At 44.6% G+C, this 13,670-nt stretch overlaps 1 protein-coding gene across 3 annotated transcripts in view; it reads right to left on the bottom strand.

The window, feature by feature from the left end:
• Positions 1-13,670, bottom strand: part of COLEC12 (collectin subfamily member 12) — a 202,534-nt gene that overhangs the window by 5,364 nt on the left and 183,500 nt on the right. For all 3 annotated transcript variants that reach the window (XM_055126971.1, XM_055126973.1, XM_055126972.1), the window contains 3 exons: positions 6,806-7,294; positions 5,671-5,807; positions 3,713-3,822 (listed from right to left, as the gene is read on the bottom strand). In XM_055126971.1, the coding sequence (XP_054982946.1) occupies positions 3,713-3,822; positions 5,671-5,807; positions 6,806-7,294 (736 nt within the window). The remainder of the gene's footprint in view (positions 1-3,712; positions 3,823-5,670; positions 5,808-6,805; positions 7,295-13,670) is intronic.

The following is a 13,670-nucleotide window of genomic DNA, read 5'->3' as shown; positions in this document are numbered from 1 at the left end:
CATACACTTGGTGCCAAGGATAATTCTAGGCAATCGACAGCCCACCTAAGTCTCACCCTTATGACTTTCTTACATTACTAAGGAGGAAACAAATGAATGAAAACTCTTAGGCTGTCATAGTGATCATGGAAATGAAGTTGGAAGGGAAGATTGTTTATTTTCAAATGTATTTCTGTTCCGCTTGCAAGAACCTTCTAGAAATGGTGAGTGGTGTGACTTTTTGATGTATACAGATTGTTTTTGACACAAATGCAGGCGGGGTTAAGTTCAGTTTTGTTTAGAGAATCTGGATCTGTCATACCTGAATGTAGCATAAGAAGACATTTCATATTCTATTCTGTTCACTGAGATATTGTGTAAATGTGACTTCTGAGAGAAGGCCTACTTAGTACTTCCCCTTGCTATTTTAAGGTAAGTGAAAAGGTAATCTTATAATTTACCACCGTTCTCATTGTTTTTGAAGGTCATTGGAATTCTTCATATTAAGTGTTCAACCTTTGATAAGAGAGGTGGAATGCTCTGTGTGGCCATGGTCGGGATAACTGAGCTTGGAGCAGTGATGGCAGTTGAGTGGTGGGGGCGGCCTGAAGTCAGGCTGAAGGTACAATTTGTCTTTTAGACTGAGCATCCAAATTCTTAAAGGATTTCTTTGGAAAAGCTAAAATCCATGGAATTTAGGATTTGTATCACTGCCCTTAGTATACATGCTTATAATACAAGGAATAGAACATATCAAATTATATATGTATAAAAGAAAAAGACTAAATAGTATCTTAACTTCATTCACAGATAGGTTTTGAAAGAAACAGTTGATTTTGGAGTAGAGAACTCCTGAATCTCATATTAAACACACATGTCACAGAAGTGTTGGACAGAAACACATGTTTTCACTTGGACTGCATATTCTAGGTACTCCAGGGACCTCAGGAGGAATTGGACTCACTGTTCCTGTGAGCTGGAAACACACAAGCACACACAGTTAGTGGGTGTGAACCACCCACAGGATTTGGGATTTATCCTAATGGAGACAGAGAACAAATGCACTGTTTTGGGAATAACCCTCTCCAGCCTCACAACTTAGTACTCTCTCATCCATCACAAAACGGGATAAGGGTTCACAGCCAAGAAACTTCTGCTGGTAAGAGCTTGGCTTCAAGACCGGAAAATCTTAGTAGAGAGGTGTTTCTCTGCTGGGGAATTTTCTTCAGCTGAGAAGGTCTGCATGGTGGAAGCTTTCTCTCTAGTGGCCTATGCTAGTGCTGCTCTTTGAAACATGAACCATGGGTCATTGTAAGTTACTACTGCATTGGCATATACCAAACACTCCCTTTTTGGTCTCTACTGTCCTTTGGGTCTCTGTTGAAATGCACAGTATGCATCATTATCAGTCTGCAAGGACAGAAAGGAAACCCATATTTTATCTTTGCAACATAGACATCGAGAGTTGTCACTCATAAATTGACAGCATATTGCCACAAAATGATGTCCAGTGTGGAGGCTCAAAAAAGTAGACAAGAGGAGCAGAAACACTTTAAACATGTTTTGGGAAATCTCAGGAAGAATATTCCAACTCTGGTATTCTAACACAGACAACTGCAAGCAAAGTGATCAAGAAAACATCAACAAGCTATTTGCAATTCTGCTCTAAACAGGGAACAGCATATTCCACTTGAGCCTGACCAGGACGCCAGCCCCAGCAATGATCTTTGCCAAATGACATACATTTATCCCATCAAAAAGTAGAACAATCAGCTCTGACATGTTCTCATTTTCCTAGATGTTCTCCCTCCTTTGTCTTTTCTATTTTGTTGTTTTCTGGTCATGAATATAATTTAATTTTATTCACTTGGTGACTAATTTGCTCTTTGACTCTCATGAAATCAAAACTTGAAGTAGGAGCCATTGCTTTTCAATGAAAAAAATTACTAATTACTCTAAAGCTATCAAATTCCTACTTATAGACACTGGGTTAGCTATAACACACAAATTTTGATGATGTTGTGCTTCTGTTTTCTTTAACATTTGAAAATTTCTTTGTGATTCCTTCTTTGACCCATGGGTTATTTAGAAGTCTGTCCTTTAATAAAAATGTTTGGTGATTTTTATAGGTATTTTTCTGTTACTTATTTCTAATTTTGTCAGAGAACATACTATACATGATCTCAGTTATCTTAAATTGAGACTTTTTAATTTTTTGAGTGGGGGTGGCACATCCAGCAGTTGCAAGGGATTATTCTTGGCTCTCTGCTCCTGGTGCTCAGGGAATCATATATGGTGCTAGGGATAGGACCCCGGATCATTGCTTACAAATGTTCTCTATGTGTGAACTCTCTAGTTCACTAAATTGAGATGTTTTTGGCCAACTTACTTTATTTTAGTAAACATACCACATGCACTTGAAAATAATATGTATTTGTAGTTGTTGGGTAAAATTCCCATGAACATTGATTAATGAGGGAAGAATGTTGGACCCTTTTTGGAAGTCCTGCTCTTTGTTGTGTTTTAGAAGTGGTATGTCTGTCTTATTGTGTCAGAGTTTTAGAAATCAGATTTTAAAACGTTAGCAGTATAAGAGCACCTCTTTTGTTGTTGTTCCTGCATGACATAGTAGAAAAGATTCTCCAGGACAGCATGAAGGTTCCAGGATAATTCACTAAAATTTATCATGCCATGCCAGTGTGAGTCATGCATCTCAAAGACCAGTGAGTAGACTGGTGCTTCCAGAAAGTCAATCTTCACAGATCTGGGGTGAATTGAGTAAAATAATGTGTGTCCCCTTTCTCTGTGGTCACCCTTATCAACTTCAGGTCACATAGCACACATCGGATTTCAAACCTTCATCAGATATTTAACAGATACTTAACCTTTGTTCATGTTACACTTGACCTTCCCATGTATAGCAGAGCCATTCTTGGAGTTGCCCAGATATCCCAGCTCAGGGCGTGTAATTTCTTTCCTTTACAGGGCTCTCATCCACTAATATTTCCTAAGTAAAATTATTTGCTCCATTATTAGTCTTCTCTTAAAATTCCTTTCTGCAAGAACAGATGGTGAACCTAGGGAACTAGGTTGTGGTCAGGGCTAACTTAGGCTAAGAGTGTAACCTCACCTCAGTCTGAGAACCACAGTGCCCTGAAAATTCAGTGGTAGTGACCAACTGAAAAGATCACGTGACTATCAGTAGAACTAGCCGGCTGCTGTTGTGAGGGTGGTGGGACTTTATTGTTCACCTGTGCAGAGGCTCAACCAGACTTTTAAGAGTCCTGATCTCTTTGGGTACTTCCCTGGAAGGTTATGGCAGACAAGCGAGGGGTCAGTACCTTTCTTTCATTCTCTCTGTTGTGGTTACCTCTGCCAACACTGTGTCTCCCCACACACCTTGCCAGCAGCAGAGTGAAGCCTGGTTGTGCTATAGATCATGCTGGCTTCCTTAGCCTTCATAATAGCATTAAGATAGCATTATCATGGACACTCGGTCATGCTATGGATCTTGTTTTTTTGACACAAATGAAAAAATTCCTCTTCAAGAAAAGAAAAATTCAACTCCAGAGCTTGTCAGTTCTCAATCACAATTCCCTACACAAAATATGTAACTGGTACCAGGAGCCTCAGTTTGAAAAATATCTAAGGAAGAAACTGTAGGGGGAGGGGCAAGAGTTGAAAAACTACAGTGAAACTGTGTGCGGCAATCTGAAGGCTTTTGAGTACTCACTTAAATTCTGGAGATGTTCCATCCAGCCACTTCCATTCATTTTCATGTTCTGAGTCTGTGAGGCCAATCCAGTGGCTATCTCTCCCGACGATTTGTTTTTTTATCCATTGCTGAAAATTCATTAAGAGTGAGTTAACTATTTTTCAAAGACGATGTCTAAGGTTTGGCCTTTGTCTTTATTGCGGCGTGAAGGGGTTGGGGGAAGGCCACTCTGGATGATGCTGAAAGGTTACTCCTGGCAGTACTTGGTGGACAATATAGGATGGCAGGAATTGAACCCGGGTCTGCTGCATGCAGACCAAGTACTTTACCTGCTGCGCTATCTCTCCAGCCCCTAAAGTTGACATTTTTCTACTTGTAAACATACAAATGATATTTCTGTGACTTATCAGAAGATATACAGATATAATATAAACATATATAATATATAAATACATTTTATATTCATACATTTATATATTTATATATTCATATTATTTATACATAATATATACATTTTATATTAAATATTACATACAAATAATATGTATACATATATATACATATATATATAAGATATATATATCTTCTGACTATTCAAGCCAACCAACAAAATCCATCCAGCCCCTTTTACCACTCCTGCCTCCTAATTTCTAGACACAGGAATAACTATGGTCTTATTGAGTCCTCCCCTGAACAATTCCAGTGTCCCACCCAAATATTCTTTTGTGTTTTTTTTTTGGAGGGGGGTGTTGCTGGGCTACACCCGGAAAATGCTCAGAGCTTTTTCCTGGCTCTATACTTGGGAATCACTCCTGGTGGTGCTTGGGGGATCCTATGGGGGTAATGCCAGGGATAGAACCCTGGTTGGCCACATGCAGAGCAAGTGCCCTACCCACTGTAGTATTTCTTTGGCCCCAAAGAGTCTTTTTTCAGATGGTGGGTGGTAACCAGGGATCACAACCAGAATTTTGTGCAATTAAGATAATGTGTGGTTGAGTTGGGATTACACTGAGACTCCTGAGCTTTAGAATATACAGACCTAACTGCTCATTTCTAGTAAGCTGCTTAAAAGGAAGACCCTGAAACCATCTAAAAGCATTTTTAGGTGCCAGGGTGATCATACAGTTGGTAGGGCATTTGCCTTCCACATGGTCCACCTGGGTTCAATCCCTGGCACTCCACATGACCGCCTGAGCCCACCAGAAATGATCCCTGAATATAGAGCCAGGAGTAAGCCCTGCGCATTGCTGAATGTGTCCCTCCCAAATATTTGTAGGGGCTGGAATGATAGTACAGCGGGTAGGGTGTTTGCCTTGCACACAGCTAATCCAGGTTAAAACCCAGGTACTCCATATGGTCCCCTGAGAACCGCCAGGAGTAAGCCTTGAGCATTGCCAGGTGTGGCCCAAAATTAAAAAAAAAAGTATTTGTATCTGTCATTTGTCACAAGACACAAGATCTGAATCTTAGTTTCAGCTTCCACCCTGCATTTATTTGTTGAATAAATAATTTAAACCTGCTGCTGCCTTCTATCTCTAAAATAAAAGTAAAAATACACATAAAACACTAGGGTGATTTTGAGCTTTAAAGGTCCAATAAGTGCTTGCCACCCTTATCACATGTGATCATGGGATCTTCCCCCATAATCTTCCAGATCCTGTTGAGACACAAGTCATAACCTTGTACCCTGACCCCACAATTTCTCCAAGCTTCTCCTGTGCTTTCCAACTCTCACAGTAGCCGCTGGGAGGAGCCAAGCAAACGCAGGCAGATGCACCATCTTCCAGGTGGAAGCATCGGGCCATAATTCCCATGAATACTTCCCACTACTGGATAAGGCCCAAATCTCCAAATGCAGCCTTTTATGTTTATGTGACCATGAATTTTTGATATCTTTGAATCCTCAGCAAGCATGCAATTTCCAGATGTAAACTATCCTTAAATTATAGTTTTTCCCCAAGTATGCCAAAACATACCTGCTCCTCTCTTGTGTTTATGAAGACGAGATGTGAAGACTTGTCTTCACAGAAAAGTTTTGCATCATCAAAAATGTCTTTCTCCACCGAAAAATAGTAACATTTATCTGTGAAGTTCTTCCAGTGAGGTGGGCAGCCTAATGATGCAAAGGTTTGAAACTTTGATTAAAACACATGCACACACAGAGCACTATGACTTTTACCAGTTATGTTAGATATTACAGCCATGGCCCTGCTTTTCTATATTGACGTGGGAGCAGACAGGGAGGTGGCTGCAGGAATACACAGTTGTTAACGCTCCATGGCCTGGAAATGATGTATTCCTGGGCCTTTGTTCCTCTGAGCCTGGATTAGTCTTTATAATGGCAGAAATGACAATCTCAAAGATCAGGGCAGGCACAGATTTTCAAACTCAGTCTGGAATCAAATGGAACCAATAGTCCACCAGATATGAAAACTCAGAGCCCAAACTGGTTTCACAGAACTACAGAGATATTCAAGTCATACTAAAAGAGAAGTCTAGTTTGGGTCAAAGGATAGAGAACAGGCTGTTTTACTAACCAACACTGAGGTCTTAGCAAAAACTTATTATCAAAGCTCTCAAAGATGCCTGAATACCTTCTCAAAAAGAATTGAACTTGGGGCTGGGGAGGTGGCGTGCACTCAGTGGGCTGGGTACCGCTTTGCATGCGGGCCCCTGGGTTTCATCTTGACATAGCAAGGTTTCCAGAAGAGGGACCTGAGCCTCCAGCCAGGAGGCTGAGCTACATCCCAGAGAACCACAGTCCTCCAAGCCACCACAAAAAGCCCAGTGTGATTTGGCATCAGTGACAAGAAGCTCCCTGCATGTCCCCTGAGGGGCCTGTATGGCAGCCTGGGAAATGGGGATAAGTTTGCAACAGGCCTAGTTTAACTAAATCAGCCAGGGCTGGAGAGTGTAGTGAGAGGCTGGGCCTGTGACAGGGCCAGGTGCTATGTGCAGGGGCTGTGTGCCCACCCCCCTCCAGCCCCACCCCCGTCTCCATGGTGCTGCTAAACAGGTTGGGAGTGTGTAGGCTATACATGGGCTGCCTGCTGGGACCTGGCCCTGCCATGTCCCGCCCCATACCCAGAGCAGGTGATGGCTCAGACTCACCATTGGCTTCCGGTGCTGTGGTTGGCTCATTCTGCAGGGCCAGGGGCACCGCTGCTCCTGAGGGGCCTGGGGGACCTGGGGGGCCCTTGGGGCCTGGCATGCCTGGCACCCCAGGCAAGCCTGGCAGCCCTCTGGGTCCAGGCACACCGGGTTCCCCCACAGTCCCCTGCAGCCCCTGGAAACCAGGAGGGCCCTGGGGACCTGGAAGTCCGTCCTTGCCCGGTGGGCCCGCAGGACCTGGATCCCCACTGGGGCCCTGAGGGCCGGGTTTCCCGGGGGACCCTCGGGAGCCTTTGGGACCCTGTAGACCTTTGGAGCCTTTTCCTCCGCGCTCTCCGGGGGGTCCGATAGGCCCAATGGGACCCCTCTCACCAGCAGGGCCCGGGGGACCTGGTTCTCCCTTTTCTCCTTTTTGTCCTTTGTTGCCAGTGGGACCAGGGGGTCCCTGCTGTCCTCTGTCACCTTTGGGACCCCGGGGACCAGGAGGACCTAGCAGCAAAAACAAAAAGGAAAAGGCAATTAACACGGAGTCCACTGTGAGTGACAGAGAATCTTAGCAAATCTCCAACAACAAATCCCACAGAGGGGCAGAATCAAGGACGACTTCACCTTGGCAACCACGGGACTGTTAACAGGATTCATTTTCTTTTCTTTTTTTCTTTTTTGCTATTTGGGTCACGCCCGGCCATGCACAGGGGTTACTCCTGGCTCTGCACTCAGGAATTTGCCCTGGCGATGCTTGGGGGACCATATGGGATGCTGGGAATCGAACCTGGGTCGGTTGCGTGCAAGGCACATGCCCTACTCGCTATGCTATTGCTCCAGCCCCTAATGGGATTCTTTCACACAGAGGTTGCTCTGGTAAGCTCAGTCTTCGGGCACCAAGACACCAGAATCAATGGGAATGATGCAAAGTTCTTTAGTGAGTGGGAGTGTCTGAGGGAAGGGGACAGTGATGCCAGCTGCACAGAGATACACACTGTTCACATTGGCCAAGATCTGGACACAATCACGTGTCCACCAGAAGCAGATGATGGGATAAAGAAACTGGCACATATACTTGGCTATAAGAAAAGATAAAATCATGGAGTTGGCTGCCATGTGGACAAATCCGGAGAGTATTGTCCTGCCGAGTGAAATGAGTCAGAAGGAGACTCAGAAGGATCATCCTCAGATGTGGGATGTAAAGAAACTATAGAGTAATAACAAATGGCGAAAGACACTGGAACTGAGAACTGGTCTACAAAACTGATCTTACCACAAAGGGCGGGGTCTGAGTGGGGACACTGGTGGAAGGTGTGATGATGGACCATTCTATGCATGAAATCTTATCATTATCCCAGTGTAAGTCACAGTGCCTAAAACAAAATCATATCGATTGAAACAACAAACTTGAAGTTCTCTCCATTCACGGAGCCCTTTCTGTTCCGGCAGGAAGGCTGTACAGCTCAGGGCAGGATTCCCTCTTATTTCCTCTTTGATTTGACAAAGGCGTATTGATGACTTATTACACTGCATCATGCATGTGTTGGCATACAGAGTGGAATTAGACCCTCCCAACACCATTGAGCTTCTTGCAGGACCTTTCCCTCATCACACCACGCCTGGCCCTAAGCTGCACCTCACTGGTGCACCTATCCCTTCCACCTATGCTAAGTGTACCAGCTCAGGGGGACAGGGGCCCTGTGGGTAGCACTGCTAGGCCAGAACCAGCAGGAAGAATTTTCCCAGTTCTAGTCTAATTATGCAAATAGGAAAGGCAAGGGAGGTAGGAGGAGAGAAAACCAGGACTAGACTCTCCCCTTTGCAGGGGAGAAAGCACTTTTCCATCAAAGCAGCAAAAAAATGAAAGTTTTCTCTAGAAGCTGGAGAGGTGGTACAGTGGGTGGGCACTTGCCTTGCATGTGGCTGACCTGTGTCCTATCCCTGGCATTCCATATGGTCCCCTGTTCACCACCAGAAGTGATCTTGAGCATTGTGAGATCCCCAAACCAAAACCAAACAAAATAGTGGTGATGGAGGCAGGGATGGCAAAGGCAGAAAATATTTGCTCATCCCTTCCCAAAGCATAAAAAAAGTTCATGCTCTCAGGGATCATGGAGCATCATCCAAAGACATCACACCAGAATTTGTAGGATTCGTTTCCAAGCTATTTCCCCATCTGTTCTCTCACCCAAGTCTGAGGAGAGTATCTGGGAGCAGAGATGCTCAGCTCGCTGTTGAGGGTTACTGAGCTGTGCCAGAGAGTCAGACCTCGGAGACAACCACACGGCAGCCATTGTCTCAGAGTGGTGTGGGGATGAGAACTCAGCTTCTTCCATTAACGTCAGTGAGGTGACTGCATCTCAGAGGTTTCGGTTCTCAATTATTTAGCTCATCATAATCTCCATTTTTGAACTACCATTGCAAGCATGAATGAAAAAGGCCCACTCAATATAAAGTAACATAACAGGAGACTAATATCTAAGGACAGTAGAAATAAGGGTCAGGAGGATTGCCCCATGGCTTGGGAGCTGAGGGAAAAGGTAGCTGGGATTGAGAAAGGAGCACTAAGTAAATGATGGTTGGAGGGATCACTTGGGATAGTAGATGCGTGCTGAAAGTAGACTATGGACCAAACATGTTGGCCCCTTGATACCTGTATTGCAAATCATAACACCTAAAAGGAGAGAGAGTAAGAGGGAAGTGCCTGCCAGACACAGGGGCTGGGTAGGGGTGGGACAGGGGGAGGGACACTGGGAACAATGGTGGTGGAGAATGGGCACTGGTGGAGGGATGGGTACTTGAACATTGTTTGATTGGAACACAATCATCAAAGTCTGTAATTGCATCTCATGGTGATTCATTAAAATTTAAAAAAAAAAAAGAAAAAAGAAAAAAGAAAAAGGCCCACTCTTCTTTACAGAAGCAGGAAGTCTAAGGTGAGAAGTGTTGGGGACATGAAGAAGAGGTTGGTGGTCGTGGGGCGGCGGTGGGGGCTTCCTCAGCAGTGGTTGGGAACCTGCAGTCCAGTTGGCTGAGCAGAGCTGGGCCTGATGGGTCAGTGTTCAGGCCACAGAGCACCAGGGATTGAACTTGGAGCTCTGTGCATGCCAGTCATGTTTTCTAGCCCTCTCACCTAACTCCCTAATCCCCCATCTAAGTTTTCTTTTTGGAGGGGGCACATTTGCCTGTGCTCAGGGATTACTCTTGGCTCTGCGCCCAGGGATCACATATGGTGCTCAGGAGACCACATGGGTGCCAGGACCTAATCCAGGTTGGCCATATGCAAGGCAGTCACCCTCTCCTGGATGCCCTGGATGCTTGGACTCTATCTTCCTGGTCCCACACCTAAATTATATCAGTCTTTCCTTCTCTTCACTGGTAATGCTTCCTACCTTCCTACAGGGATCTCTCTCTGCTCCTTCCTACCCAAAGCTTTCGAGAGACACCACACTCCCCTCATACCACCATGCCCCAAAACAACTCACCATCTCTGGTCTCTCTCAGAAACCCCGACTTTGTGCCTCTTAACCTAGGCCCTGGAGTTGGCGTTCCTTAGCTGAGGCTAGCCAAGAGGTGAGTCACCCAGGGATTTACTTAGCAGGACCCTCCTCTGAGCTCTGAGAGTTTATCCTAATGGCTGTGGCCGGCGTCAGGTGCATTCCTTCTGGGCGCATCTAAGTGAGGCTAGAGAAGACTTTAGGAAGAAGCACTCTCCCCCTGAACCCATCGCATCAACTCCTGCCCATCAGCTCTTGTGAGGTTCTCTGTCATTAATTCCCATGGGTACTAGATCCTTAATTTTATCTGCTAGTTCAACAATCCACTTTTTTTTCTTGAAATGTCTGTCAGATCTCCCAACCTGCATGCCTAAGACTGACCTTATCATCTTTGCTATTTCTGGCTCCCTTCGTCACCCACCACACCATCACAACCCCCCATGTGTATGCTCTTGTCTTCGAAACTTCTCCTCTGTCATTTTTCTACATCATTACATACCTGCTTAGTTGCGATTTAATCTAGCTGATTCTCTCCATTCATCCTACTCTGCTTCTCTCCCACATTTTTTTTTTTATTTCTTAATGTATTTATTGGATCTTTCCAAATATCTTTGTACATATAAACTTTGAAGGAGAAACAGAGAATTAATCATTGTTTGATGGTTATGCTTTCTCTTCATATGAGAAGGAAATAGAATTATTTCTTCCAATTAATTACATTTATAGATCCACAAAGTAAAATGCTCTGGTTGCTAAATTACTTTGCTTAGCTTAGGGACAAATTTAATGTAGGACTGTTTAGTACTTTTTCTTTTTTTTTTTTTTTTTTACAGGGGACCTTTTTACAGTCTTTTAATTTTTTTTTTTTAAATTTATTTATTTTTAATTAGAGAATCACCGTGAGGGTACAGTTACAGATTTATACACTTTTGTGCTCATACTTCCCTCATACCAAGTTTGGGAACCCATCCCTCCACCAGTGCCCATTCTCCACCACCCGTAAACCCAGTGTCCCTCCCACTCTCCCCAATCCCATCTCCCCCCCCACCCCACCCTGCCACTGTGGCAAGGCATTCCCTTCTGTTTTCTCTCTCTAATTAGCTGTTGTCCCACATTTTTCTTAATACACAACTCTGATCTCCACTTGCTCTTGCATATTCAGCCCCTACTTGGTCATCTAGTACCAAGCTTTTCATGATCTGGTCTCACCCATGCTTATTCCATCCTCCCTTGCACTTCTGCACATTGCTTCACTTAGAATTCCAGCTTCCTATATCCATCTGGAAAAATCCCGATTCTCCTACCACGTAATCCTCCCAAGTCACTCCGGATGGAAGCTTTTCCTCATTCTCCAATCACTTAGTCCTTGCTTGTTCTTCAAGGACCCGTCTCCATCTAGCAGCTAGCAGGGTCTGGTGCTGAGCATCACTGAGTGTTCATCAAATCAATGTGTATCCTACGTCAACATGCAGTGTGTGCTACTGTTAACACTTTGGGGCCCAGGAGAGAGGAAAACAGCGACCCTTGTTGTGTCATTTCCCTTCTGCTGTGAGTACCCCTCTGCCGAGTCAGGGTGACACTGGTGGTCACTATGGGAAGATCAGGGGAGATCGTCTTTCCTGGTTCACACTGAGCATGCAGTGGCCTCTACAGGCTGAGTGACTTCTGCTTGACTTAAGTTGGCTCGTTAAATAGCTGAGGCTATTTAGGACAAACAGGGGAGGTAGACAGCTGGGCGGGAAGCCACAAGCTAGATCCCATCTGCAGAGTGCAATCCTGGTGACACTGCCACCTGGAAGGACTGTGCCACAAAAGCCTGCTCTACAACACGTGTGTGCAAGCATGTGTTGTACACTACAAAGTGTGTGGCTGAGGAACACTGCCAATCAGTGGATACTGCACCCAATGTGTGACCTCTGGTCACGGCATCAACAGCAACAAAAGGGAAACATTTTTTAAATTGGACTAAGTTTCTTGCTGTGGCTGAAACAGTGGCACAGGATTCATAGTTGTGATGGTGGCACGTGCCCTGGCGAGATATTGATGAAGACTCGCGTGAAATGATACTGATGATAAACTGAAACAGATTTCTAATGTGTTTGAACTGAGCAAAAGATGAAAGTCACTTTCTTCCTCAACTATTTTTGTTCTGTTTGCGATCTATGTTTACTCTCGGAAACCCAAATAACGATGAAAGTGTATTTGAAATTTCAGTACTTTTGAAATGCTTTCTGTGATCTCTCAGGAGCTTGCCAACCATCAGATTTCTTAATCATTCACACCTGGGATCACAATACAACAGCGAGACCCTGAACGAGTGATTGTCCAGAGTCTGATCTTCCTGATCCGACTACCTTGCAGTGGGAAATGGATTTCTTCCAGATTCCTAGCTCTGGCTTCTGATGAGTTCCCAACACACATGCCTTTTTCTTTCCCTCCTGACATGAACCTCACACCTCTCTTACCTGGCGACAGCTTTTCATTGCATTTTCCCCCCTAACTGAAAGCAGAAGTTTTACTTGGTTTTCACTAGGATGGCTTATTTGGGGGTTGTCTGGGAATACTTAACCGCTCCATAAAAATGAATGCTAACAGTGTTGCCAGTTTCACACCCCTCTATCCTCCCACCCTTGACACCCTCCTCCACTATACCAAGCCATACCAAATTGGAATATTCTACTTTTGTTTTTGGACATTTTTTCCATCAATGCACTGGTTTACAATATCAAGGTATTTTCAGAGAGCTGACATCACATCTCTGGGAGCATGCTGGTTTGGGAGGGCAGAAGGAAACGGTGATTTTATTGCTTTCTGGGGTCAGGCAGTATGTCATGTTCAGTTATTCCACTCCTGACTGAAAGCAATTCCTGAATATCCTCACTTACTCCAAGAAAAGGATGTGGCTTATTTTTAAGAATAACACCAAAGTGGATTCTATAGTCAGCACAAAATACCACAGCCGCCCCTCTCCAGTTCTCGGGAAGGAAGGGAACAGATATTAAGAGGAGAAGCAAGTTTTGCCTCTGATAAAGGTCTGAAAGTCTATGTACTGGTGATGTCTTGCTAAGCTGGATGAGTTAAACAATGAATTCTCCTCCCCCCTCCCTGCCACACCCCATCCCCATCTCTCTGACTCTCTGAGTAAAAGCATGCATATTGTTCCTGGCTGTAGATAAAACTCCTGGCCAGCATGCCACCGCTACTGTCTGTGTCTTCATTCACAGCTGCCCCAGCCTTGGGGAAACCATTGCTGAGCAGGGCAGGAAGCCTGGCCCTCAGCTGCTGGGCAAAGTGACCCTCGCTCTGTGTGCTCCACAGAGTATCTATACACTCACACACTTTGCTCATTAAAACCTAAACATTTACTTTTTTAAAAAAATCAC

The sequence above is a fragment of the Sorex araneus genome, chromosome 2 (genome assembly GCF_027595985.1).
Source record: "Sorex araneus isolate mSorAra2 chromosome 2, mSorAra2.pri, whole genome shotgun sequence".
Lineage (NCBI taxonomy): Eukaryota > Metazoa > Chordata > Mammalia > Eulipotyphla > Soricidae > Sorex > Sorex araneus.
The sequence above is the reverse complement of the archived record's forward strand: the minus strand, read 5'-3'. Positions and strand labels throughout refer to the sequence as shown.